The following is a 26,575-nucleotide window of genomic DNA, read 5'->3' as shown; positions in this document are numbered from 1 at the left end:
CAATCTAAGTTTCTCTCAACAGTAAAGTTTCACCCATTTGCATGGAAAAATATAAACTTAATAAAGCAATTAAAAAAAAAAAGCAAGAAGGCTGTAACCATTCAGCTGTTCATCACCATTCCACAGAATTGTTCTTGTTCAGTCTTGAATTGTTCTAATTCAGTCTTGTTCGTGTCTGACCCTTTGTGATCCCAGTGTGCCAGGCTTCCCTATCTTTCACTATGTCCCTGAGTTTGTGCAAACTCATGTCCATTGAGTTGGTGATGCCATCCAACCATCTCATCCTGCGTAGTTAACTAACCCTTCTCCTCCTGCCCTCAATCTTTCCCAGCATCAGGGTCTCTTTTACAGACTAGAACTGGTTGACTAGTGGTAGGAGGGCAGAGGTGCCTCTTGCCCCTCTCCGTGGCGGGGGGTGAGGGTGGGGGGCGCTTCATTGTTGGAGAAGAAATTAAGTCACTGTCTTCAATGAGTTGGCCCTGGCGGGCGGGCAGCTACTTTCTTCACTGATGTTCCTGGGGCCTTGGAAAGGGCCCTGCTGCGGAATGTGACAAGCATTTGGGGGCAAAGGGGAGCCGCCTGGGTGCCCAGAACGAGGGTCGCGGAAGCATGGGTTCTAGGTGGGGGTAGGTGAGGAACAGAGCTTTGTATCAATTGTTCAATACAGAGGAAAAACCGAAAGGAAGATAACACATACGCACGCACTCGCACACGCACACACACACGGTTCAGTCTCTTGCAAGGTGCGAGAGTTTCCTCAGACAGAAATCCGGCTCATTAGCCCCTCCATGCCTGCATAGCTCATAGGACTGTTACCAGAGGAAGAAGGGGTTAGAAAAGCACTTGGGACAGGATAGGGTGCTAAGCAGGCATACATTTCGCTTTAATGTGGGAAGTCTTCGGGAGCCGAAGGCCAGAGCCCAGGGGAGTACGGGCCGTGATTCCGGAACGATCGTTCGAGGGTACCAGGATTCGCCGGTCCCAAATCGGAGATCACACGCCCGGTCTATTTCCCGACTGCACTTCCGGCGTCCGACCCGGAAGCGGAAGGGAATCCATCTCTCCCTCTTTGTCCGCTGCAGTGCGTCTCTCCTGCGTCGTTCCGGCACGGTGGTAGCGGAGATCGGCGACCGTTCGTAGCGTGTGGTCCGGGGAGCGGAGCTCTGAGACTCTTGAGCAGCCGCGGCCATGGCGGATGTAACCGCCCGTAGCCTGCAGTACGAGTACAAAGCGGTGCGTATGGGCTCGGCGGAGGGCTCTGGGCGGGGGAGTCCGATAGGGAGCTGGAGGCTGAAGAAGGGAGTTTTCAGTCTAAAGGTCTACGCGAGAACCGCGAAAGCAGAGGAGAAATCAGAACCCGGCGAAGGTGGGGGTACACGGCGATGTGAATAACCCCACTGGTGATTGGGGCTCAGTTCTTACCGGGATGGGTAAGAGCTCTGTTAAGAGTGTCTGTCCCGGTCCCGTCAGCGCTCTTCCCGCCCCCTTCCATGTGTCATCCCCAACGTGCCCGACGCTTCTCCCAGGTGGGAATTATTATGAGCAGTGTTAGAAGCAGTGATTATTATATTGATTTGTTTGCCCTTTGCTCATGCGCGATTATAGGATGTGCTTCTCAAGGAAAACATCTTTTTATTCCGATTAGTGATTATCGACACTTGGTCGCTCCGATTCTTCCTTTGTTGTCAGCTGGTATCCCTGTGATATAGGCGTTGAGTCCTGCTTACCTCAGAGCTTCAATAATATTGTGGTCTTTTCAGAACTCGAATCTTGTTCTCCAAGCTGATCGCTCTCTCATTGACCGGACCCGCCGGGATGAACCCACAGGAGAAGTGCTATCCCTGGTTGGGAAGCTGGAGGGTACCCGGATGGGAGATAAGGCTCAACGAACCAAACCACAGATGCAAGAGGAAAGACGAGCTAAGTGAGTATCAAAGGGAAAACATGATTTTTCTTCAGATGCAGAATCCATTTTCCCTTGGTATTTGAGCAGTGGTTTTGCTGAATTGCTTGGTGCAGGATGAGCCATCAGTGGCATTAAGACAACTCAGTGAAGGTAAAAACATAAGAATTGAAAGATTCTTTGGCCTTAACAAGTGTACCTGAAGTGGGAAACAGCTTTTAGACCCTTTTCCAGCATGTGTATCTCATCCATAGAGAGGTGTTAATTTTCTTCATGGTATTTTCAAGACTTGGTAAACTCTTGTCACAGTAACTCTTTTCTTCTATTACTAACTTTCCTCTACTTTTGTTTGCTCTTGCCTGCTTTTTCTTTTGTTGTTATAAACTACCATTCGAGCCTGAAAGGCCGGTGTTTTGTTTTGCCTTTTAGTTGGTTTTTTACTTTGGGGAAGGGTGATATTTTTCCAGACTTTAAAGAATCATTGAACTTTATCTCACGGTTATCCTTCGAACCTGATCATCATCTGTCCCATGATGAAGTTTCAAAAATTCGTAGGTCCAGTTTTGATTAAAGCAGTTATGTTTGAGATGAGTTACATATCATTGGTCCTCCATTTTGCAAGAGTATGACTTCTTTTCCAGGAATCAATGGCAGTAGATTCCTTTGGAGCTTCAGTTGTCTTGCAGAGAAAGGAAGATGTGTCTGAGGGATGAAAACTAGTCAAATCCAATCATATAATGTTGTCATACAAAGTAGAAAGGGTTGTCTTTTTAAATGAATGGGGAGGATGTCTCATAGCATGCAGTGATCTAGTGAGAGGATGACGGGATCCCCTTGCTCTTACTGTGTTCCCACAGAGATACTCCTGCAAGTGACCAAGGCCAAATGGGCATCAATTGCTGAGGCACACATTTGTGGTTTTAAATACTACCTGTGAATCATGAAGCTGAGGAGAGGAGAGTGGGCTTGAGTCTTACATTAACAGGGAAGGTTCTGCCTGTTCAGTGTCATACTATGTGTTTGTTAGGCGAAGAAAGCGTGATGAGGACCGGCACGACATCAACAAGATGAAGGGCTATACTCTGCTCTCAGAGGGCATCGATGAGATGGTGGGCATCATCTATAAGCCCAAGACCAAGGAGACCCGGGAGACCTATGAAGTGCTGCTCAGTTTCATCCAGGCTGCCCTTGGGGACCAGGTGAGGCAGCCAGAGGGCGAAGCCACGTGTTTTTGGAGAGGGAGGAAGTCACAGCTAGGAGGCCCCAGAGGAACCTTGTTTGTGGATTTTTCCTGTGTGTGCAGAAGTGGCTGATGTTTACTTTACGTGAGGTAGCACCTCTTTCAGTCTCGTTGGCTCTGTGACTAGGTGCTATTAATATTCATTTTTTATTTTGCAGGAGAGATGTGAGGCAAAGGATACTTAAGTAACTTTCCCAAGTCATGGAAGTAGTGTTTGGCAGAGCTAGGGTATGAGCCCAGGTAGTCTGTATTCGGAATCTGTGCTCTTAAGATTGTCCGTGATTAGATTAAGGCCCTCTGTGAGTCTCTGAGAGACTCTGGTGAGGTGGTTGCTAGAGGAGGTGAGGAGAAAGAATTACCAAAAGCTCAGCAGGCCAGAGCAAGCCTGCCAAGTGCCTCTGTCATCTGGAGGAATGTGGCAGATGGCTGTGCAAGTTCTTTTTTTTTTTTTTAATTTTTTATTTATTTTTTTGCTACATTGTATGGCTTGTGGGATCTTAGTTCCCCAGCCAGGGGTTAAACCCTTTCTCCCTGCAGTGGAAGTGTGGAGTCCCAACCACTCGACCACCAGGAAGCCCCCCTTCTTTTTTGAATGTAATCTTTTTTTGAAACAGAGGGGTCTCCCTTCAATTGTGTGACCCTTGGTGGCATTTTTAAATTAACATGAGTGAAAATAATCAGAACCTGGTATGTAGGCTTTAAGAGACATATGGCTCTCCACATCCTGTTGTCGTGTAAAGCCCATCAGTGATGTTCTTCGTCTTGGTCTCTTCTTTCTAAGTTTTTTTTTTTTTTTTTTGCCTCCAGCCACGTGATATTCTTTGTGGGGCAGCAGATGAAGTTCTCGCTGTTTTAAAGAATGAAAAGCTTCGGGACAAGGAAAGGAGAAAGGAGATTGATCTGCTGCTGGGTCAGACAGATGATACCAGATACCATGTGCTAGTAAACTTGGGCAAAAAGATCACAGACTACGGTGGAGACAAGGAGATCCAGAATATGGGTAAGGAGCTCTTGGTGTCCAGACCGTGTTACCTGGCTGCTTGTTGACCCCTCAACATGATCCAACCTCAGTTATTAAAGCAGCTGAAAGATGCCTTAAAAGTGTCCCATATCCTATTTGCTGTTTTTGGAGGAGTTACGATTGGTGGATACCAGCATCCCTAGATTCCAGCCACTATTTCTTACTCTGAGACCCTTTTATTGTATGGAACGTGGGAGAAAACTTGGCCAGCGCCTGGATGGGGGTGGTGTGCACGTGGTTGAGGAGGCAGAGCGGTTGTGTCCGAAGCTGGCAGGTTGGAGCAAGCCTCGTGGTGGCAGCGCAGAAGGCCCTCTATTGTTGATCATTTGTGAGTCTTTAGACCTTAGATGTGTCCTGAGGAGAGGCCCGTCAGGCAGTTAGGGAGGAAATTAGCTCCCGAGTGCCTCATTTCACTAACTGTTCCTTGTCGTCTTTTTCTAATCCCTCACTGTTTCAGACGACAACATTGATGAGACATATGGTGTGAATGTACAGTTTGAGTCTGATGAGGAGGTAAGTGATAAACAAACCCAGACTAGTCTTTTTTAAATTGTTATGGTGAGGGGACCACTTCTAGTGTAAAGAAGCTACCTAACTTAAGCCAGGTAAGTTTTATGGTGTTGTGTGGATGTCACACTTGGGCATCAGTAGTATTTTGCTGAGAAATTGTTGTGGTTGTCTTTTGATACTGTAAAGCAAACTTGAACTTACATTAATTGTATGATAATTGACGATAAACCAAGTGGATCAGCAAGAAGAAAAAAGCACAGTGTATGTTTCACTGCGGAACACGCTGTCACGTTTTGGTGCTTTTTCACCTTGTGTTAGTTTTCTTCTTCTTAGTACTACTGCCAGTTTCAAAAGAATGCACGTTTGCCCAAAAACGCGCCTGTATTTTGTGCGTGGTTGTTTCAGTAACAGTTGCAGCAGTGACTGAGGTTTACCATCTAACTAGGATTTCTTGACTATAAATAAAAACAGGAACCAGTGGAACACTTGAAAAAAATGTGCAGAGTTGCATTTGAATTCTCAGTGGGTGCGTTTGACTCCTGATCATTAATGCTGACTTTGCAGTATCATAAACTAGGACAGGAGGAAGGGATTGCACAGGAGAGTCAGAGGAAAGAGCACTGACTTGGGAGCCAGGAGGGCTGAGTTTTGATCTTGTATCTCAGGGAGGTCATTTTGCTTCCGTGTCTCCGTCTATCAAATGAGATGATTGAAACAGAAAACTGCCAAGTCCCCTCCTGCAATAGTAGGATTTTATGGTTTCAAGTAGCAACAAATTGGAAGAATGCTTTGCTGAGAGCATTTATTCAAAGAGTAAATGCTTGTTATCACGGACTTGCTTTTCACACGACCGTGTGCTCAGTACACAGTACAGTGTGAGTAAGGACAGTAGTGAGCAGGTGAAGTGTGGTCTGCACACTCCTGGTCACTGCTGCTTTCCCGTGCGTGCTTCTGTATTATCCGTCCATTAAACGTGCTCTGAAGTGAGGCTGACCCTACTTCCAATAAGCTTGGTTTCACCACAGACGCCTTTGCTGTAACCCTGGAGCGCGCTTTTAAGTGAGACGCAAAGGGGAGGTTCTTTGGGGATGCCAGGATCAGCTTCAGAAGCGCTGGGCTTGGGGCTGTTTCCACAGGAAGGTGATGAAGATGTGTACGGGGAGGTTCGTGAAGAGGCGTCTGACGACGACATGGAAGGGGATGAGGCCGTGGTGCGCTGCACCCTCTCAGCTAATGTGAGTGAAGGTTACCCTTGCCCGTTGGCGCAGTGCAGGTGAATTCTGGGTGAAGCACTTTGTCCCGTACCTTGGTCCTCTTATTATTGAGCTACCCTTTTATAGGGTGAGCTGTAATAAATGTGTAGAGTCTTGATTTTCGTTAAGATTTCAGTCACTCCCCCCCATGTAAGTGGTTTATTTATTTTAATTGGAAGATATTGCTTTACAATGTTGTATTCGTTTCTGCTACACAGTAGCGTGAATCAGCTATATGTGTACATATGTCCCCTCCCTTGAGCCTTGCTCCCACCCTGCATCCCATCCTACCCCCTCTAGGTCGTCACAGAGCACAGAGCTGAACTCCCTGTGCTCAACAGCAACGTCCCACCAGCTGTCTGCTTTACCCGTGTATTGTATATATGTCGATGCACCCTGCTTCTGAAAGGCATGTGTTGATGAAATCTTGGGTTGGTGTGCTTCTGAATTCAATATAGCAGAGTTCCCCCCGCCCCCCATCCCGTGCTTCTCATCAGAAAGCCCTCAGAAGAGGGTAGGCTGTGAGTAGGCTGCAGAGCTTTGTTGCAGGACGGTGAGAAAGCGCTTGGGGCAGAGGGCAACAGGGTGAGCCCAGTGCATGGTTCCTTCGTAGCTTGTGGCCTCAGGGGAACTGATGAGTTCCAAGAAGAAGGATCTGCACCCTCGGGACATTGATGCCTTTTGGCTTCAGCGGCAGCTCAGTCGCTTCTACGATGATGCCATTGTGTCACAGAAGAAGGCAGATGAGGTGTTGGAGATTTTGAAGGTACGGCTAGGATTCCGTTCGTGTCCCCTGTAGCTTAGGAGATGGGGCAGTGCAGGAAGCGGGTGGCTGTGGCCTTAATCGTGGTGTTACCTTCTCTCTGCAGACGGCCAGCGACGACCGGGAGTGTGAGAACCAGCTGGTTCTGCTCCTCGGTTTCAACACTTTTGATTTTATCAAGGTGTTGCGGCAGCACAGGATGATGAGTGAGTAGATTGTGGACCCTTCTGTACGTGTTTGTGTGAGAGAGAGAGATGGAGGTTGTGTTGCTTTCACAGCTCACTTGGTTATTTTTCTTTCTACCCCGAGGTTGAAGGTTGTTTTTATATCTTGTCTTCCCTTTTTCCTTTTGTTATTGGCAGTTTTGTACTGCACCTTGCTGGCCAGTGCACAGAGTGAAGCTGAAAAGGAGAGGATCATGGGCAAGATGGAGGCTGACCCAGAGCTGTCCAAGTTCCTCTACCAGCTGCACGAAACGGAGAAGGAGGACCTAATCCGGGTGAGGGCTGGGTTGTTTATCTCTCCAATTGCTGAGCTAGAGTGTTTGCTTTGGAAAAGAGACACCAGTTAGAAGCTTACAGCATAAAGCCAAATTCCTATTAAAGGAGGCAGTTGAAGAAGTGAAGTGTTTCTCCAGATGCTCTGAGTGTGGTCCTCGGTACAGAGTGGAACCAGTGCCTTCACGCTGATGTTGTTGAGAGACCACTGACCTGTTGCTGTCATCACCAGCACCTGGGTCTTCCTCTTTTCACACAATAAGTCGTGTCTGCTGACAGCACAGGAACACAACACATGTTTGCTGAACACAGAACCCACACTCTGCCCCTCAGGGGTAGCCTTTGGTGCTGGGGTGTTGAATGTTGACTTTTGAGACCTCTACACTATGTATAGTCCCTTGAAAATGATCTGATACTGTCATTCTGGTGGTCCCCATGGCAGGTGTCTGAACATAAAGGGCCATCTGTCTGTTTCAGGACTTGCTAGTCAGTAGCTGTGAGTCAAGTTCAGCTAAGGGACTGAAAAGGACAAGAAGCTGGGGTGGTGATGAACTGTTGCTATTGTTTCTGTCTTCCCCACCCCAGGAGGAACGGTCCCGCAGAGAGCGAGTACGTCAGTCCCGGATGGACACGGACCTGGAAACCATGGATCTGGACCAGGGCGGAGAGGTAGGGACCAGGGTCATGTCCAAGGCTGTGGAGGGTGGAGACTCGTTTGCGCAGCTCGCTCACTTCCTGTGTGTTCTTGTTCTTCACATATTACCAGGCACTGGCTCCGCGGCAGGTTCTGGACTTGGAGGACCTTGTATTTACCCAGGGGAGCCACTTTATGGCCAACAAACGCTGCCAGCTTCCTGACGGGTCCTTCCGGCGCCAGCGCAAGGGCTACGAAGAGGTGCACGTGCCTGCCCTGAAGCCCAAGCCCTTCGGCTCTGAAGAAGTGAGGGGATTGCTGTTCTCAGTTTTCTGCTCACTTTGCCTCCCTTCTAGTTTGTATTTCAACCCATTCCACGTGGCCTTGTCTTATAGATTTATTCCAGAGCTGGAAGCTGCTGCTGGGTTTCCCATTTTGATTTTGAGCCCAGGGGGCAGTATTGGTCTCTCTGGTCTGACTTTCAGAGGAGAGTTACACACAGAGCTTTCCAGGAAGTATAATCTTGCAAAGCCATGGCCTGCTCAGGGATGTTGCTAATATGATGCACACGGCCTTTCTTTTTTCTAGCAACTTCTTCCAGTGGAGAAGCTGCCCAAGTATGCCCAGGCTGGCTTTGAGGGCTTCAAAACCCTGAATCGGATCCAGAGTAAGCTCTACCGTGCCGCCCTGGAGACGGATGAAAATCTGCTGCTCTGCGCTCCTACAGTAAGCACTGCCCTAGCTGCCTTTTTCTTGTGGAGCGTGGTGTGTGTTTTAGGTTCCTCTCCATCCTTACTCCTTAATTCTGTATCCTTTGGCGGAAGAGGTGTTAAATGGTAAGATAAAATTCCCCAGACACACTCTGTTTTGGTGATAAGCCCTTGGAAGTTGGGGCAGTGAGTATACTAGGTACACAGGCCTTCCTGTCCCTATCCCTAGGGTGCTGGGAAGACCAACGTGGCCCTGATGTGTATGCTCCGAGAGATAGGGAAGCACATTAACATGGACGGCACCATCAACGTGGACGACTTCAAGATCATCTACATCGCCCCCATGCGGTCTCTGGTGCAGGAGATGGTGGGCAGTTTTGGAAAGGTAAGAGGGTGGAACTTCCCTCCAGAAGGTGTTGGGTACAGCTCTCAAAGTCCTGGGGATGGCTCTGGTGCTTCTCTGCTTCTCGCCTTACATTCTCGCTGCATTTCCAGAACACCTCATGTGGTATTTCTTTCTTCCTTCAAAGATGGAGCTTGACCCATATAGAGTGTTTATGAAGTAAGAAAGTCCTGGGTCTGTTTTGGGTTTTAACAAGGGTTTACTATTTTTTTAATCTCCTTTTTAGCCGTTTTCTGCAGTTGGTATCATTTGCATTATTGGAATATTTATGAAGCACTCACATGAGTGCTTGGTAACAGGCCTGATGTTGCTCCAGGTCTGTTTTCTGTAAGCTTCCATTTCCGCTCTTGTGTGTAGAGCTCCCAGAGAATCTTTATTATTTTACTAATTTTTAGTTTTTGGCCATGCTGTGTGGCATGTGGGGTTTTAGTTCCCCGACCAGGATCGAACCTAGCCCCTCCGCAGTGGAACCACAGAGTCGAAACCACTGGTCCACGAGGGAAGTCCAGATTTGTCTTAGAAATAAGCGTTCGTATCACTGATCTCATACACTTGGTATTTCTCTGAAGGGCTGATGCCTGCCTCTAACACCCCGCACTCAGACTTCACAGAGACCGTGGAGTCTGGCCCCCACCCCACCCCCCAGCGTTCTTGCCTGACGTGCCTTTCCTTCACCCAGCGCCTGGCCACATATGGCATCACTGTTGCGGAGCTGACTGGCGACCACCAGCTGTGTAAGGAGGAGATCAGCGCCACCCAGATCATCGTCTGCACCCCCGAGAAGTGGGACATCATTACCCGCAAGGGCGGGGAACGCACCTACACCCAGCTCGTGCGGCTCGTCATCCTGGTGAGCAGGGCGGCCTGGTGGGGACGTGGAGGCCGGCCAGCGAGGAGGGCTTGCCGGGCTCTCACTCTGTGTTCCTCAGGGCCCGTCCCCCAGTCACTGGCCTTTGTAACAGCGGCTGCTGTCAGCATTGCTCTTACTGCTAAGTGAGGGTCTGCACGAAGTGGAAACACTTCCCAGGAAGGGCATGGTGTCTGCCGTATCGTTTGTGGCTTTTTATGTCTGAAATATTTTGAAATAAATGTAAACAGACAATTTAGAAAGCTGCTTGCGTATTCCCAGAACTAAAAGGGCTTTATAAGTAATCCCTTTTCACAGGGAATGAGTAGGAGTCAGGATATGGTGTTCTGAATACACAGAGGCCCTCAGGGAGGAACGGCAGTCTGAGAGTAGTTTCTTTAGGTTTTCCAGGGAAGCAGAAAGGAGACCTTACATGTTGACTCTCTGGCCTTCAAGAAAGAGTTGGCCATCCCCTGCCTAGAGCCTGCTACTCCAAGTGTTGTTAGAAATACAGAGTCCCTGGCCCCACTCCCACCTACTGAAGCACAGTCTGCCTTTTAGTAAGGGCTCCGTTTGCTTTGAATGCCTGCTGAGATTTGGCATGCACTGCCTTAGGCTATGTGGGTTCTTTATTTGATCCATCATATTGTTTGCTCTTGGTAAAGATAACTGCCTAGAGGTGAGACTTAATTTGATACAAATTTGGTCTCATCAGAAGCTTCATTTTTAGTAAAGAAATCTATCTTTGAGGTGAGCTAGGAATTCATTTACCCAAGTGTCAGATTTCCCTGACCGTAACGCATTGTCCCCCTGAACTGGAGCAAAGCAGCTCATGCTCAGCACGTTTGCTGGGATGTTTCATGGTGAATACTGCCTCATCCTTTGAGAGTCCCTGGCTTGGGATCCCTTTTCTTGTCTTCTTCATTTGCAATAGTAGTTATGTATTTAAAAAACGGGACTGCTCTCAGGAAAGGGGGCCTCATTTGTCTGGTCCCAAAGGTAATTTGCTGCCCTCCCATTCCTTAGGATGAGATCCATCTTCTCCATGATGACAGAGGTCCTGTCCTAGAAGCATTGGTGGCCAGGGCCATCCGGAACATTGAAATGACCCAGGAGGACGTCCGCCTCATTGGCCTTAGCGCCACCCTCCCCAACTATGAAGATGTGGCTACCTTTCTACGTGTAGATCCTGCCAAGGGCCTCTTCTACTTTGACAACAGGTAAGAGAAGAGACGGGAAGAAGTTTAAGCAGGGTGACCTTCCTGATGTCTTCCTTCTTTGCCAAGGAGCTCTGTTAGATTCGAGTTTTAGAATGGCCCTTAGTTTTGATGTGGTACAAATCCTAAAAGAGGCCTATCACTCCTGGCAGTGAAAAGGACTTTTTATTCAGTGTTTTGTGCCCAAGTCTCATTGATTTGACTATTAAACTTTTAGCTTCCGCCCAGTGCCTCTAGAACAGACGTATGTGGGCATCACGGAGAAGAAAGCCATCAAGCGTTTCCAAATCATGAATGAAATTGTCTATGAGAAAATCATGGAACATGCTGGAAAAAATCAGGTCTGTCATGGTTTCTTGTCACTCCTGACCTCTTTGAATGTTTGACTTACTGATAACTGGGCAGCACTGATAGACGCAAAGAAAGAAACAAAGCAAATCACCAGCACCAGAAATGCAGTGGGATGTTACTACAGGACCCGTTACCTTTGCGTTTGAAAGGCTGTTAAAGGAATACTGTGAACAGCCTTACACTTACATTTGACAACCTTAAAGAAGTGAGCTAGTCTCCTAGAAACTACCAACTAGCAAAACAGCCTTGAAGAAATAGATAAAACATGAAACTGAATCTGTAATAATAAAACGCCCAGAAAAGGAATCCCCATGCACAGATAAGCAGTCTATCTATCTAGATTATCAAAGGTTCTTCCATGAAAGATTTGAGTGGCTTACACTAAAAATATTCTAAAAATAAAGATAAAAATGGAAACTTAGTGAAAGGGCGTTTTGCTGGACAGTGTGATGTAATTTTTTAATTGAACACTGTATTTGGTCTCATAAAAAGAAGTATAAGGATTTAGAGGAAGGGACAAATCTTTTCTTGGCAAGAAAGACGGACGACTTTTATTTCCTATAAAATGGTGCTAGTTTTCTACTGAGACTTATTTCCTAAGTCCGCTTATGTAGGCCAGTGCCTGTTACGTGTCTCAGCTGTTTAGAATCTCATCAGATACCTGAACACAAATTTTTAATTGAGACTCCTGAATTTTCATCTATGCTATATTTAAACTTGCTATTAAAGACAAAGTGTTAGGAGTTAGTTGGGTTTCCTAGTAACAGGACTCTCGTCCTCGTCATGAGCCAGGACCCTCATACTTGGTAGGTTTGTTTGCTTAGGGTCTTGAGGGCTCCGTTAGGCTCCAAGCTGGTGTGCGTTCCTACCATCTCCCCTCTTCAAGACCTCAGTTTCTGGCCTGCTAATGGTGCAGCCTCTGCTTCCTGCTGCCGACTCCCTGAGGCCGGGGAGTGGCTCTTGGAGCGGTGTCCCTTGACTGGGGCCAACTGTGGCTTCTCTGCAGGTACTGGTATTTGTGCACTCCCGGAAGGAGACCGGGAAGACAGCCAGGGCCATCCGGGACATGTGCCTGGAGAAGGACACGCTGGGTCTGTTTCTGAGAGAGGGCTCGGCCTCCACAGAGGTCCTCCGGACAGAAGCTGAGCAGTGCAAGGTGAGGGGGGCAGGCCCGGGTCCCTTGTTCCTCCCTGGTCACTGGCTCCATCCACATCGGCTGGGCCGTCCTCTGGGGCTGCCTGGCATTGCTGCTTCACAGGGCAGGGTGTAACTGGCTGTGTCTGTGGACTGGACAAGGGGCAAGGTCTTGGCTGAGGAGGTTTGCTTCCTCTCCGGGAGAGTCCCCTCCGGCGGGCTTGCCTTGTCACCTGTTCTTTCTCTGCTGCCCAGAACCTGGAGCTGAAGGACCTGCTGCCCTATGGCTTTGCTATCCATCACGCGGGCATGACCAGAGTTGACCGGACACTTGTCGAGGATCTCTTTGCTGATAAACACATCCAGGTGAGGGTGGGCAGAGCTAAGGCAGGGAGACTGGAAATGCTGGGCACTGGGCCGCGTGCTCGTGCCCGGCGCTCTGTTGTTTCTGGCGCGGGTGGCCCAGGTCAGAGGGCTGTGGTAGGTACAGTCAGTGGAACTTCACACCGCCTCTCTCAGCTCTTCCCGTCATACGTGAGGGAAGCTGAGGAAGTTTAGGAAGGCGTCTGAGAAGCGCAGCAAAGCCAGGATGTGGGTGACTCCAGATACTGTCACACGAGGCCCCATAAGGTCAGGACCTTGTTCAGTCCTTCTCTCAAGACAGTCTGTATTTTTAATTGTCTAGTAACCTTGATTCGGGCTTCCCTGGTGGCTCAGACGGTAGAGTCCGCCCACAACGTGGGAGACCTGGGTTCAGTCCCTGGGTTGGAAAGATCCCCTGGAGGAGGGCATGGCAACCCACTTCAGTATTCTTGCCTGGAGAATCCCATGGACAGAGGAGCCTGGCGGGCTGCAGTTTATGGGGTCACAAGAAATTGGATACGACCGAGTGACTAACCACAACCTTGATTCAGATAGGTCGCATTACTGCCTCTTAAGTGTCTCTAGAGCCTTGAAATGTTGATTCTTGAAGAGATGAGGAACCCAAAGACTCCTTTCCTCTTTATTCTGATGTTTCATTGACAAGTACGGGACCAACCTCAGTCCTGCTGGAAGCCCTGAGGCCAGGTGCCTAGAGAAGTTGAGGAAAGGTACCCTTGGTGGCAAGGTCGGTTTTCCTTACTGCCTTGCCCTGGCTCTGTAGGTTTTAGTTTCCACGGCAACCCTGGCTTGGGGTGTGAACCTCCCTGCCCACACCGTCATCATCAAAGGCACCCAGGTGTACAGTCCCGAGAAGGGCCGCTGGACTGAGCTGGGAGCGCTGGACATCCTGCAAGTACGGAGCTTCTGAGTTATTCTTGGTGGGGAAAGCATGCTGTGTATAAGATGCCAGCAAAACCCAAAGGGGGCAGGTGGAGGGCGAGGTTCTGTGGTGTAGGAGCCCGGAGTCAGGAGCCGGAAGCTCTGAGCCGTGGCCCTCTGGTTGCTGTCTCCTCCCAGATGCTGGGACGAGCAGGCCGGCCGCAGTACGACACCAAGGGCGAAGGCATCCTCATCACCTCGCACGGGGAGCTGCAGTACTACCTGTCGCTGCTCAACCAGCAGCTTCCCATTGAGAGCCAGATGGTGTCCAAGCTGCCCGACATGCTCAACGCCGAGGTCGTGCTGGGGAACGTGCAGAACGCAAAGGTGGGTGGCCTCTGCATTCAGCGCCTCTGGCTTTTTCCAGAGGGGCCGGGGCACCAGGAGTGTGGTGATGTGGGCCATAGGCACCGGGGTCCTCCGGCCCTGGGCACCACGTCCTCCGTGTGAGTGTGCTTTCAGGCGGCACTGTGACAGTCGCCCTTGTTGCCAGAATCTCAGTAAGGACTGTGTTCTTAAATAACGGAATATCATGGACATTCATGAGGTGGTGTAAGACATATTTTCATAGTTGGGAATTAATTCTGAAGTCCTCCATGGGAGCTTTTCATGTGGACATCAGTTCTGGATGCAGAGACCCATGTTCTATCTCTGATAGGATGCAGTGAACTGGCTGGGCTACGCCTACCTGTACATCCGAATGCTCCGGTCCCCGACCCTCTATGGCATCTCTCATGATGACCTCAAGGGAGACCCACTGCTAGACCAGCGCCGACTGGATCTGGTTCATACCGCTGCCTTGATGCTGGATAAGAACAACCTGGTCAAGTACGACAAGAAGACAGGCAACTTCCAGGTGAGTGGGCCACGGAAGGGAGTCACAGATCCCCACAAAAGTTGGAGCCCCTGGAGATAGCCTTTCAGACGGCTTTCTTGATTGGAGGCCTGCCTGTCTACTTACCCTTTGCTTGGAAGAGCGGAAAAACAGGCAGTATTGGACTGTGCCCTTTGCACTTAGGAGCTTCTAAAGCGGTGTACAACCTGATGGTGCCTCCTTTCTGCATCTTGAACTGTGGTAGCTGATCGTGCTCTCTTTTTCTGGGTGGGCATCAGGTCACTGTAGGTCAGCTTATTGGGCCATCTTTCTTTAAAAATAAATTTATTTGGCGGTGCCAGGTCTTAGCTGCGGCACGCAGGATCTTTGCTCTTCGTTGCAGCATGCAGCATCTTTTGAGTTGTGGCATGGGGGGTTTTTAGCTGGAGTATGCAGGATCTAGTTCCCTGACCAGGGATTGAACCTGATCCCCCTGCATTGGGAGCTCAGGGTCTTAGCCACTGGACCACCAGGGAAATCCCTGTGCTGTCTTTCTTCCCACACACGAGCCAGGCACTTGTATTGCTGTGAGTTCATTCTGTAGGCATCTCTCGTCCACAGTGAGAGGTTATTGCTTGTTAATGATCGCCCTTGAATTGAGTCTTCCTTCTTCATAGGTGACAGAACTGGGCCGTATAGCCAGCCACTACTACATCACCAATGACACGGTGCAGACTTATAACCAGCTTCTAAAGCCCACCCTGAGCGAGATTGAGCTCTTCAGAGTCTTCTCGTTGTCTTCAGAGTTCAAGAACATCACTGTGAGAGAGGTGAGTCCACCCAGCATGTGGAAACCGGAAGCTGGTGCTCACCACCGTGTCACCGGGTGGTTCTCTCCTTGACCTCTGGGCTTTTCCTTGACCTGCTTCCTGCTTGTGGCAGGAGGAGAAACTGGAGCTGCAGAAGTTGCTGGAGAGGGTGCCCATCCCCGTCAAGGAGAGCATTGAGGAGCCCAGTGCAAAGGTGAGCCCGGCTCCTCTCTGCTCGGGACAGAGTCAGGTGGTTCTCCTCATCTTCTAAAAGATGAGCCTGGGGCTTGGGCTTGTGCTTGGTAACCTGCTCCCTTCTCCCAGTCTCTGCATCTTTCTCACATCTTCTTTTTGCATAGAATATCAGTTACTCAGTGTCTGTAGACGAAGAGCTTTAGATCTTACCTGGCACGGAGGCCCGGAGCAGGAGCGTTACTCACCTTGGATGGTTCAGTAATTGCCCTCCTTGCTTTTCCCAGATCAATGTGCTGCTCCAGGCTTTCATCTCGCAGCTGAAGCTGGAGGGCTTTGCGCTAATGGCCGACATGGTCTATGTTACTCAGGTGAGGGTGCGGTTGTGCTGCCCTGATACGTCAGGTCCTCTGTGCTGAGTGTGTCTGGTAGAAAGGAGGCCGATACTAGCGAGGGAGAAGAATGCTGAGTTGTGCCTCAGCTGGCTTGTTGGCTGCTGTGTGTATGGTGTGGATACTCTGTTTTGCTCATCTTGAGCTCTTGGGAAGGTGAGGCCATTAGAGAGGTCTGGGAGGCTCCACATGTCTGCTTCTCTGCAGAGAAGCACTTCTCGCTATAACTGCTGGGCTCCTAAATAAACCTAGAAATGGCCAAAGGCTTCATTAGCTACTCTGTCTTTTCCTCAGGGCAAGTCACTAGCACCTTTACACTTGCTGGGATCCTAAATGCTAAGTGGGCCAAAAACTGTAAAGTCATGCAGAGAACAGTATGTTAAATACTGGGCAGTGAGCTCGAGCCCCGTTTCTGTTGTGTCCCCAAGCATCTATGGGGGACTTGGTTTTTGAGTTGATGTGGCTGATTATATCAAAGCTCGAGGTGATTAAGCTGTGTGTAGAGCACAAGGAAATGGCAGCCCACTCCAGTGTTCTTGCCTGGAGAATCCCAGGGATGGGGGAGCCTGGTGGCCTGCCATCTCTGGGGTCGCACAGAGTCGGACACGACTGAAGCGACTTAGCAGCAGCAGCAGAGCGGCTTCATTAGCTCTGGGGACAATGGGTACTTAACAGAGGAAATGCTTCCTCTTTCCCCAGTCGGCTGGCCGCTTGATGCGGGCCATCTTTGAAATTGTCCTGAACCGCGGGTGGGCACAGCTTACAGACAAGACCCTGAACCTCTGCAAGATGATCGACAAACGCATGTAAGTCCCCGTGAGCTGGAACGTGGTCCTGCGTTGGGGGTCCTCCGGCCGAGGGCCTGGTGGGAAAGCCTTAGAGCGCAACCTGACGTGTGATGTGTGCACCGGGGTAGAAGTTGAGACCAAGAAGGTCCCGTTCCTTCCTGGACAGGTGGCAGTCCATGTGTCCTCTGCGCCAGTTCCGGAAGCTCCCTGAGGAGGTCGTGAAGAAGATTGAGAAGAAGAACTTCCCCTTTGAGCGTCTGTACGACCTGAATCACAATGAGATAGGTGTGTGGGAAGCCATCTTTCCCTCCTCATCTGCACAGCTCAGATGTCTCCCTGTGCCTGCTTCTCTGTTCCTGGCCCCAAGCCCTACGCTCGTGTGTCTTGTCCCATTACTGCTAGGCTCCTTGCCCTTGGTCTCAGAGCTTTGAATCCCCTGGGCCCCACTGAGTGGAGGGAAGAGCCCATGCCTGGAGTGGAACCCGCCCATTTCCCTCAGGGCCGGGTTCACCAGACCGGCCATCAGGCTGGGCTGCAGCTGTGTGCACCCTCGTGTCCTCACAGGTGAGCTCATCCGCATGCCCAAGATGGGGAAGACCATCCACAAGTATGTCCACCTCTTCCCCAAGCTGGAGCTGTCGGTGCACCTCCAGCCAATCACGCGCTCCACCCTGAAGGTGGAGCTGACCATCACGCCCGACTTCCAGTGGGATGAGAAGGTCCGGCTGGGAGCGCCAGGGGCAGGCCTCGGGGCCTGGAGGCGAGAGGAGGGGGAGGGTGTGTCCCCCTTGCCCACCTCTCGGCTCATGTTCCCGTCCCTCGTGCTTGGGTGGGCAGGTCCACGGTTCGTCAGAGGCCTTCTGGATTCTTGTGGAAGACGTGGACAGTGAGGTGATCCTTCACCATGAGTACTTCCTGCTCAAGGCCAAGTATGCCCAGGACGAGCACCTCATCACGTTCTTCGTTCCCGTCTTTGAGCCGCTGCCCCCTCAGTACTTCATCCGTGTGGTGTCTGACCGCTGGCTTTGTGAGTGTGCCTGCTCCGCAGGGTCCGTGGGGTCCCCGGGGCCAGGTTCCCCCTGGGGCTCTTAGATGAGATCTAGCCCCTCGTGCTGGGCTGGCCTTAGCTGGGGAGAGTGACACGCAGGCTGCCTTGGGATTTCCAGCGTGCTCACAGCCCTTCCCGTTTCTCTGCTGGCAGCTTGTGAGACCCAGCTGCCCGTCTCTTTCCGGCACCTGATCCTGCCAGAGAAGTACCCGCCCCCAACCGAGCTGCTAGACCTTCAGCCCTTGCCTGTGTCTGCCCTGAGAAATAGCGCCTTTGAGAGCCTCTACCAGGATAAATTTCCTTTCTTCAACCCCATCCAGACCCAGGGTAGGTGTTTGCATTTCCAGGCGGGCAGTTCCTTTGGGGACATTTAAAGGTCCCTCGGAGACAGGTAGGTTCTGCAGGAAGAGAGGGAGGGGGCGCCCAGGGGCTTGGCAGGTGTGGGAGCTCAGCGTCAAGTGTGGGAGCAGCCAGGGCGTTTTCTGTCCTCAGCTGGCCTTGGTGACTTAGATTTGCTTCACGTTGTTGCACGTCTCCCTGCAGAGGGTTGGTCGAGCAGGTCTTATGGTGCACGGCTATTCCTCAGGCTTTGGAGATTCCAGTATTGAGCCAGAGTGGGAAGGCTTTGAGGCCTCCTCTGCTTCACTGCTTGAAATGACAGCTGTGTTCCCGGAGCATGCCCCGTGTTCCAGGTTCTCTGGGCTGGGTGCAGCCTGAGTGGTTCCTTCCTCCCACCGGTGCTACGCATGGTTTCCCTTTGGAGACACTGCTGTCTTGGTCCTGTTCTGTGGATGAGGAATGGAGGACAAGAGAGGCGCGCCAGCGGAGACCCTAGTGAATAGTGGGACTGGGCTTTATCCAGTGTGAGGGCTGGGGTTAGATGTTTAGCTTCACTGTGTATTAGCTGCTGCCCAGAAGGCGTGGGCAGGACTTGGAGGGCCAGAGTGGGGGAGCTGGGCCCCTCTGGTTTGGCACCCTGGTCGCTGAGAAGACCGGCGGAGAAGCGAGGAGGGAGCCCCGGCCTCCTTTGCTCCTGTGTCCTCCGGCAGACCTCCAGGAGACCTGAGCTCCTTACCGGGGTCTCTCTCCTCCTCGTGTTGGGAGGGGCAGGTGAGAGGGAGAGAAGGCGCAGGCCTGCCTGCAGCGGGGCGCCGTTCCCTCGCCCCTGCTGGCTGCCTCTCTGGACCTGTGGGCAGAGTTCTCCCACATGGCCTCCGTCGAGCCTCCCTCGGGGTCTCACTGCCGCTCTGTCGCTTCTCAGTGTTCAACACCGTGTACAACAGCGATGACAACGTGTTTGTGGGGGCCCCCACGGGCAGCGGGAAGACCATCTGTGCGGAGTTTGCCATCCTGCGGATGCTGCTGCAGAACTCGGAGGGCCGCTGTGTCTACATCACCCCCATGGAGGCCCTCGCTGAACAGGTGCGTCCTGGGTGCGTTTTCCTAGAAGCCGTTCTCATCTCGAGTCCAGATGGAGGTTTTTCAGAGCCCTAAAACTTGGGGAGCCAACTGGGGCCAGGCTTTACCTGCTGGGGGCCGTTTTCCTCGGTTTGCACTCTAAAGAAAAGCTCTCCGGTCACTTGGTCTAGTCGGTTGAGATCTGAAGGGCGACAGGTCTCTGTGTCGGCCTCTCGGGTTTTTCTCCAAATGAACGAGTCCTGCCGTCTTTCTGCCAGGTGTACATGGACTGGTACGAGAAGTTCCAGGACAGGCTCAGCAAGAAGGTGGTGCTCCTGACCGGGGAGACCAGCACGGACCTGAAGCTCCTGGGCAAGGGCAGCGTCATCGTCAGCACGCCCGAGAAGTGGGACATCCTCTCCCGGCGCTGGAAGCAGCGCAAGAACGTGCAGAACATCAACCTCTTCGTGGTGGACGAGGTCCACCTCATCGGGGGCGAGAACGGGGTACGGCTGGCCTCGCCGCACAGAGGCGGGGCTGGGCCGCAGTGCAGCCTTGGCCCTGGGCCGTAAGTGTGGGCCACAGGTGCGGGGCTGCTTCTGCCTGTCCCCTTGTCTCAAAAGGAGGACCTGAGATTTTTTAGTAGGTGTTTTTGAGACCAGCATAGCTTAGTGGAGATTGGCTGGGGACAGGTGCCCCCAGAGACGGGAGAGCCCTGATCGGAAGGGAGAATTCGGAGGTCCTCTTGAGGACGTTGGGCTGCCCACGGAGGCGCTCAGGGCTGAGGCCAGAGCACCCAGGCCTGCAGTGATCGTTGCCCCTCTCCACAGCCCGTCCTGGAGGTCATCTGTTCCCGGATGCGCTACATCTCCTCTCAGATCGAGCGGCCCATCCGCATCGTGGCTCTCAGCTCCTCGCTCTCCAACGCGAAGGACGTGGCCCACTGGCTGGGCTGCAGCGCCACCTCCACCTTCAACTTCCACCCGAACGTGCGCCCCGTGCCCTTGGAGCTGCACATCCAGGTGGGGCCCATGCTTCCGGCTCCCGCGCGGCCCCACCGCCCAGCTTCCCCGGGGTCCTAACCTCTTCTCCCTCCCCGGCCTCAGGGCTTCAACATCAGCCACACGCAGACTCGCCTGCTGTCCATGGCCAAGCCCGTGTACCACGCCATCACCAAGCACTCGCCCAAGAAGCCCGTCATCGTCTTCGTGCCCTCCCGCAAGCAGACGCGCCTCACCGCCATCGACATCCTCACCACGTGCGCAGCCGACATCCAGCGCCAGAGGTGGGTGGCCCACTGCCGGGTGCCGTGTGTGCCGTGGGGCAGCCCCCACCTGGCTGGGTGCTGAGCCAGCACCCCTGGGAGGGGCCCTGGGGGTGTGGCCCTGCTCCGGGCTGAGTCAGCGCTCCGCCACCCAGATTCCTGCACTGCACTGAGAAGGACCTGATCCCGTACCTGGAGAAGCTGAGCGACAGCACGCTCAAGGAGACGCTGCTGAACGGAGTCGGCTACCTGCATGAGGGGCTCAGCCCCCTAGAGCGGCGCCTGGTGGAGCAGCTCTTCAGCTCAGGTAGAGAGCAGGCCTTGAGGTGCAGAGTGAGACCCGCTCCAGGTGTCGGCGGGGTGTGGATACACTTCCCGTGTGGGTGATGTTTCTCGGCAGCAGGCACGCATCTCATTTTCATAATACTTTTATTTGAGCTCAGTGTCCTTGAGATGAAGGTGGAACAGTCTACTTGGTAGAGGAGAAAGCAGGCAGGCACATCAAGTTGTACTCTTTTAGAACCTGGGTTTTTAGACCTGGACCTTTGGCCTCTAGACCTAATTTCCCATGATACGGACTCAGCAGGGTAGTTGGGCTTTAGAGGAGGAGTCCATTCTGTGTGTCTCCCTCGGGTGGCTGTGTGCTTTTGTCTCTCGTTAGGCATTTCGTGCAGAGTAGTATTTTGACAGTGCTTTGGGAGCTGCAGTGGCAGTGCTCCTGCCAGAATCACTTGTCACTCTGACTCCTGAATCTGCGTGGTTTGGGGCACCCTTAGAGCTCGATTTTGCTGCCACGGACTGGCCAGCCTGTGGCTGAGTTGGTGGTAGCATGTTCCAGTCGGCACAGCCTGCCTGTCAGGCAGGAGTGTGAGCCTGACTTTCTCTGGGCTTGGGGGTCTGTTCCACGGTGACCTTGTTTCCTACAGGGTAGCCCCCCAGCAGAGCAGCAGTGACAGGCAGACCCTCCTGTAGTACCGCGTTAGCCTCTTAGTCCTGAAACCTTGTCTCCGCCCAGCTTTGCACTGAGTTCTGAAGTGTAGAGTAGGGTAAGCCACTGTTTGCCCTGGAGGCAGCAGGTTCTGCCCCCCTGGGGAGCCCTGTGCTCAGTCTGCTCCTCCCCTCTGCCGCTCAGGGGCCATCCAGGTGGTGGTCGCTTCTCGGAGTCTCTGCTGGGGCCTGAATGTGGCGGCGCACCTGGTGATCATCATGGACACGCAGTACTACAACGGCAAGACCCACGCGTGAGTCCAGTGCTGTGTGTTAATGGGCCCCTTTCTCCTAGGATGGGCGTAACCTCTGCACTTCCAGAAGGTCACTATTGTGAAGAAAAGGTGTTAGGGAAATAAATAGCTGGGATTCCACCCCAGCTAGGGTTTTATTTGTGCAGACTTATTTTTGATGCTTGAACCTGCTTCTAGGTTTGGATTTGAGTGGGGGGGACTTGATCACTTATGAACTATATGGCTGTGAGGTTTGGGAGCCTGCCTTACATATCAAATGCTTTAATATGGAGTTATCTGGCTATTGCCATTTGGTGGGTTGACTTCCCAGGTGGCGCAGTGGTGAAGAATCCACCCGCCAGTGCAGGAGACACAGGTTCGATCCTGGGTCAGGAAGATCCCCTGGAAGAGGAAATGTTAGCCCACTCCAGTATTCTTGCCTGGAAAGTTTCATGGACAGAGGGGCCTGGCGGGCTGTAGTCCATGGGGTCGCAAGGAGATGGACATGAGGGAACACACACACACACACATTAGATGGGTTAATACCTTTGGTTCACAGACCCTGAGCAACAACGTCATGACTCTTACACTTGAAAACTAAACTGATGTATAGATAACCCGTGACGCTAGGGACTGAGCACACTCGCAGAGGTTTGCTGGGATTTCCCACGTCTCCCTGTGTCTGCATTTTATCCTTCGACCTTCAGGGAGGCAGCGTCCTGAGTCCTCTTTTCCCTGCATCTCCAGGTACGTGGATTACCCCATCTACGATGTTCTGCAGATGGTGGGCCATGCCAACCGCCCTCTGCAGGATGATGAGGGGCGCTGCGTCATCATGTGCCAGGGCTCCAAGAAGGTCAGCCCCGGCCTTTGCACGGGCTTCTGAGCCTGGGTCTCAGAACAGATTCTTTAATCTCTCTCTATAGGTGTCTTTACTTTCTTATATTCTCTCTGTTTTCTTTTCTTTTCCACATTGTTTTTGTAACAAGCCTTTCTCTGCATAGAATTTTGTAGCCTTTGATTTTTGCTACTGCTGTTGACTCTGTGTATTGAGATCTTAACCCTCTGGCTGGGTCTGTCTTCCTCATGCCCTGCTCAGCCCGTGGGGCTTGGTGTACCTTCCTCCATGGTAGAAATAACCAGTGATGCCAGGGGGAACAGGCATACACACCCAACTCTGCAGGTGCAGACGCAGCTCACCTTGTCTGTGCAGCTGGTTTCTTGCGTTTCGTATGAGCCGTGCCTGTTGCACAGCGGCCCTCTTTGCCCTTGGCCTTTCTCTGCGACTGTACTGTCACTGACGTTCTTGCCATAGGATTTCTTCAAGAAGTTCTTGTATGAGCCTTTGCCGGTGGAGTCTCACCTGGACCACTGCATGCACGACCACTTCAACGCCGAGATCGTCACCAAGACCATCGAGAACAAGCAGGACGCCGTGGACTACCTCACCTGGACCTTCCTGTACCGCCGCATGACGCAGAACCCCAACTACTACAACCTGCAGGGTCGGTGGTGGCGCTGCGCAGCATCCTCCGGAGGTTGGCACAGGCCTCGTCCGCCGTCTCCCTGGGACACCCCTGCTTACCTGTCACCTTCACAGGCATCTCCCATCGTCACCTGTCTGACCACTTGTCGGAGCTCGTGGAGCAGACCCTGAGTGACCTGGAGCAGTCCAAGTGCATCAGCGTCGAGGACGAGATGGACGTGGCGCCCCTGAACCTGGGCATGATCGCCGCCTACTATTACATCAACTACACCACCATCGGTGAGGGCCGGCGGGGCCTGCAGCCACGGGGACGACACGACAAGGCTTCCAGGGCCTCGTGTGCTCGTCAGAGGGACGCGTTGCAGGGTGGAGCCGGGCTAGCCCAGCGGTTAACTCTACTCCTCCTCTGCCTGCTCTGACCTTTCCAAATGTCCTTCCTTTCCTCTCTCAGAGCTCTTCAGCATGTCCCTGAACGCCAAGACCAAGGTGCGAGGACTCATCGAGATCATCTCCAATGCGGCTGAGTATGAGAACATCCCCATCCGGCACCACGAGGACAGCCTCCTGCGGCAGGTGAGCGCATCTTCCGAGCTGGGTGAAACTTGGCCCCCGTGCCCAGAGCACAGGATCCTGCAGTCAGGTCAGGAAAACACCCACTCCCCCGCCCCCGAGCTCCTCACACACTCCACACACATCTCAAGCCCCACCACCCACAGCCATCATCTGCCCCGAGTGTGGAATGGTTGTGGGCCTGGGGCGGGTGGTGCTTTGGGCCTGAGTGTGGGTCTCAGGCAGGGTCACCCGTTCACCAGCCGCTCTTTCTTCCGCTTTCCAGCTGGCCCAGAAGGTCCCCCACAAGCTGAATAACCCTAAGTTCAACGACCCGCACGTCAAGACCAACCTGCTTCTGCAGGCCCACCTGTCCCGCATGCAGCTGAGTGCCGAGCTGCAGTCGGATACAGAGGAGATCCTCAGCAAGGTGTGGAGGCGGGGCACCGGGGGCGTGGAGGCGGGGCACCGGGGGCGTGGAGGCCTGAGCGTGGCGTGTGAGGCAGCAGTGCCCACTCCTGCTTATGCTCTCTGGTCCCTCGGCAGGCCATCCGGCTCATCCAGGCCTGTGTGGACGTCCTCTCTAGCAACGGGTGGCTCAGCCCCGCCCTGGCGGCCATGGAGCTGGCCCAGATGGCCACCCAAGCCATGTGGTCCAAGGACTCCTACCTGAAACAGCTGCCGCACTTCACCTCCGAGCACATCAAACGTTGCACAGACAAGGTGAGCCGGGCCTGCATCGCAGTGTTGGGTGGCCAAGTCTGGAGGCCGGGTGTCCTGCACTGGGGTTGGTTGTGGGAGGGGAGACGTCACGTTTGGCTTCTCTGAAGGTGTTACCCAAGAAGGCGCCAGGGAGCCTGACTGTTGTGAGCTGTGTTCTTTGGATGATCTGATAGCATAGGAATAAAAAAGGCCACTCTGTGGAGCCCGTGGACTCTCTCCATCAGCGGGAGTCTGGGCTGAAGTCACTGGGGAGGGAAGTTTAGAGTACTCAGGGAGTCACCTGGCTGAGGATGAGTCGCCGGAGCCAGTTTCCTCTGCGGTTGTCTGCCTTCTTCCCTGACCTCCCTGATGCCCGCCCAGGGGGTGGAGAGTGTTTTCGACATCATGGAAATGGAGGACGAAGAGCGCAACGCCTTGCTCCAGCTGTCGGACAGCCAGATCGCGGACGTGGCCCGCTTCTGTAACCGCTACCCCAACATCGAGCTGTCCTACGAGGTGGTGGACAAGGATGCCATCCGCAGGTGAGCCACGCGGGCCGGGTGCGCCGCCCCGGGTCAGCCCCCAGCGGGCACAGCTGTGATGCGCCCCGGGTGTCTCCCCACAGTGGCGGGCCAGTCGTCGTGCTGGTGCAGCTGGAGCGGGAGGAGGAAGTCACGGGCCCTGTGATCGCGCCTCTCTTCCCGCAGGTATGTGCTGGGACTGGCCTCCTGGGGTCCCCTAGAGGCCCTGGCATTGGCTATGGTCTGTGCTGCGAGGGCACATAGTCGTCAGCGGGGGCGGTCTAGAGCAGTGATGATGTCACAAGGCTGGGGGTTAATTTGGGGGCTGTGAGTGCTTTTTATGGAAGTCTGTAGTTTTTTTGCTTTAAGGCAGTTTGGGTGACTGGCTGCTGAGGGAAGTCCTGGCACAAGGCCTACTTTGGACCCACTCTGCTGGCAGGCTCACCTCATGTTAACATGTTTTTGTCCTCTGACATGTCTGCCTTTTACCTAAAAGCGTCTCTGAGGAACTCAAAGCTTCCAGCCTCAAAGACTAGATGTCTGATAGTGGAGTCTTGACCTAGTGTCAGGCACTGAACGGGAAGGTACTCTGGGGCAAGGAAGTGAGCCAGAACCAACAGATGAGCTCACCTGTCTACTTAAAAATTGAGTTCACATGAGAAACCTTAGTTTAAAATCCTGTATCCGATTATCTTTTGGTATGAAGATTTTTAAAGCTTGCTTTCTGGTTTCCTGTTTTTGTAACTTTTTGCCTGGTGTCACAGTCATCAGGTTTTACTCACTGACTTTGTTGGGTTTTGGTCACTACAGAAACGTGAAGAGGGCTGGTGGGTGGTGATCGGAGACGCCAAGTCCAACAGTCTCATCTCCATCAAGAGGCTGACCCTGCAGCAGAAGGCCAAGGTGAGTGTGTCCGCTGGCCCCCGCGGGTTGCGAGAGGGGGCAGGTATCTGAGCGGGCCCTGAGTTGTGCTTGCTGTCTCCAGGTGAAACTCGACTTCGTGGCCCCGGCCACCGGCGCCCACAACTACACCCTGTACTTCATGAGTGACGCTTACATGGGGTGTGACCAGGAGTACAAATTCAGCGTGGATGTGAAAGAAGCCGAGACAGACAGTGACTCAGATTGAGTCCAGAGGCATTCACTCTTGCACAGAGGAGAGCCGAACCCGAGTTAGGGGCGTGTGCAGTGCATGGGACCTCTGTGGAGACCTGGCCCCACCCCACCCTCCTGCTTTCCCCCGGCTCCCTTGCCGTCCACACCCTGGCTCCAGTGTCTGCAGGTGTCGGGCACAAACCGTGTACAGCATTTTGAGGCGTGTTCTTTGTAGTTCCTTTTCAGTCTAATAAAATGACTTGGAGAAACCATGTGTCTTTGCAGTGATTCCAAGTTAAAAGTTTCCTTTCCCCAGTCTTAGGATTGGTTTTTCAGCCTGTGAGCTTGCTTAGAGTGCACACTACTTCTAGAGGCTGAGGCTGCTCTTCAGTCGGGCTGCACGCGTTCAGCCAGCACAGAGGGCAGTGTTGGTGCCCTGTCCTGTCAGGACTGGGCCTCTGGGCCCTTCTGTGTCGGCATCGCTGCAGAGCTAACACTGATCGTTGGTGGAA

At 52.7% G+C, this 26,575-nt stretch overlaps 1 protein-coding gene across 1 annotated transcript; it reads left to right on the top strand.

The window, feature by feature from the left end:
* The first annotated feature begins 1,048 nt into the window (after positions 1-1,048).
* SNRNP200 (small nuclear ribonucleoprotein U5 subunit 200) lies at positions 1,049-26,335 on the top strand. The gene is made up of 45 exons (XM_027554568.1): positions 1,049-1,233; positions 1,761-1,924; positions 2,931-3,102; positions 3,951-4,143; positions 4,622-4,677; positions 5,811-5,909; positions 6,541-6,693; positions 6,797-6,896; positions 7,053-7,189; positions 7,773-7,856; positions 7,954-8,127; positions 8,410-8,547; positions 8,761-8,916; positions 9,614-9,784; positions 10,808-11,001; positions 11,216-11,339; positions 12,356-12,505; positions 12,739-12,849; positions 13,628-13,759; positions 13,924-14,112; positions 14,444-14,641; positions 15,277-15,429; positions 15,542-15,622; positions 15,888-15,971; positions 16,692-16,798; positions 16,947-17,065; positions 17,345-17,499; positions 17,618-17,807; positions 17,982-18,155; positions 19,090-19,250; positions 19,505-19,732; positions 20,057-20,248; positions 20,333-20,511; positions 20,646-20,797; positions 21,623-21,731; positions 22,458-22,566; positions 23,026-23,215; positions 23,311-23,475; positions 23,648-23,769; positions 24,032-24,175; positions 24,292-24,468; positions 24,829-24,989; positions 25,073-25,154; positions 25,779-25,871; positions 25,954-26,335. Exons 1-45 carry the CDS (start codon positions 1,189-1,191, stop codon positions 26,095-26,097), a joined length of 6,411 nt encoding a protein of 2,136 aa, XP_027410369.1. The 5' UTR covers positions 1,049-1,188; the 3' UTR covers positions 26,098-26,335.
* The last annotated feature ends 240 nt before the right edge of the window (positions 26,336-26,575 follow it).

Source organism: Bos indicus x Bos taurus, chromosome 11 (genome assembly GCF_003369695.1).
Source record: "Bos indicus x Bos taurus breed Angus x Brahman F1 hybrid chromosome 11, Bos_hybrid_MaternalHap_v2.0, whole genome shotgun sequence".
Taxonomy (NCBI): Eukaryota; Metazoa; Chordata; class Mammalia; order Artiodactyla; family Bovidae; genus Bos; species Bos indicus x Bos taurus.
Note: the sequence above shows the minus strand (reverse complement) of the source record. Positions and strands in the feature narration are given on the sequence as shown.

Excerpts from the sequence above, each read along its gene's own strand:
- SNRNP200 (XM_027554568.1), top strand. The coding sequence starts at position 1,189 with ATGGCGGATGTAACCGCCCGTAGCCTGCAGTACGAGTACAAAGCG. Across the intron at positions 23,770-24,031 it reads AGGACAGCCTCCTGCGGCAG|CTGGCCCAGAAGGTCCCCCA; the intron begins GTGAGCGCATCT and ends TCCGCTTTCCAG. Across the intron at positions 25,872-25,953 it reads CCCTGCAGCAGAAGGCCAAG|GTGAAACTCGACTTCGTGGC; the intron begins GTGAGTGTGTCC and ends TGCTGTCTCCAG.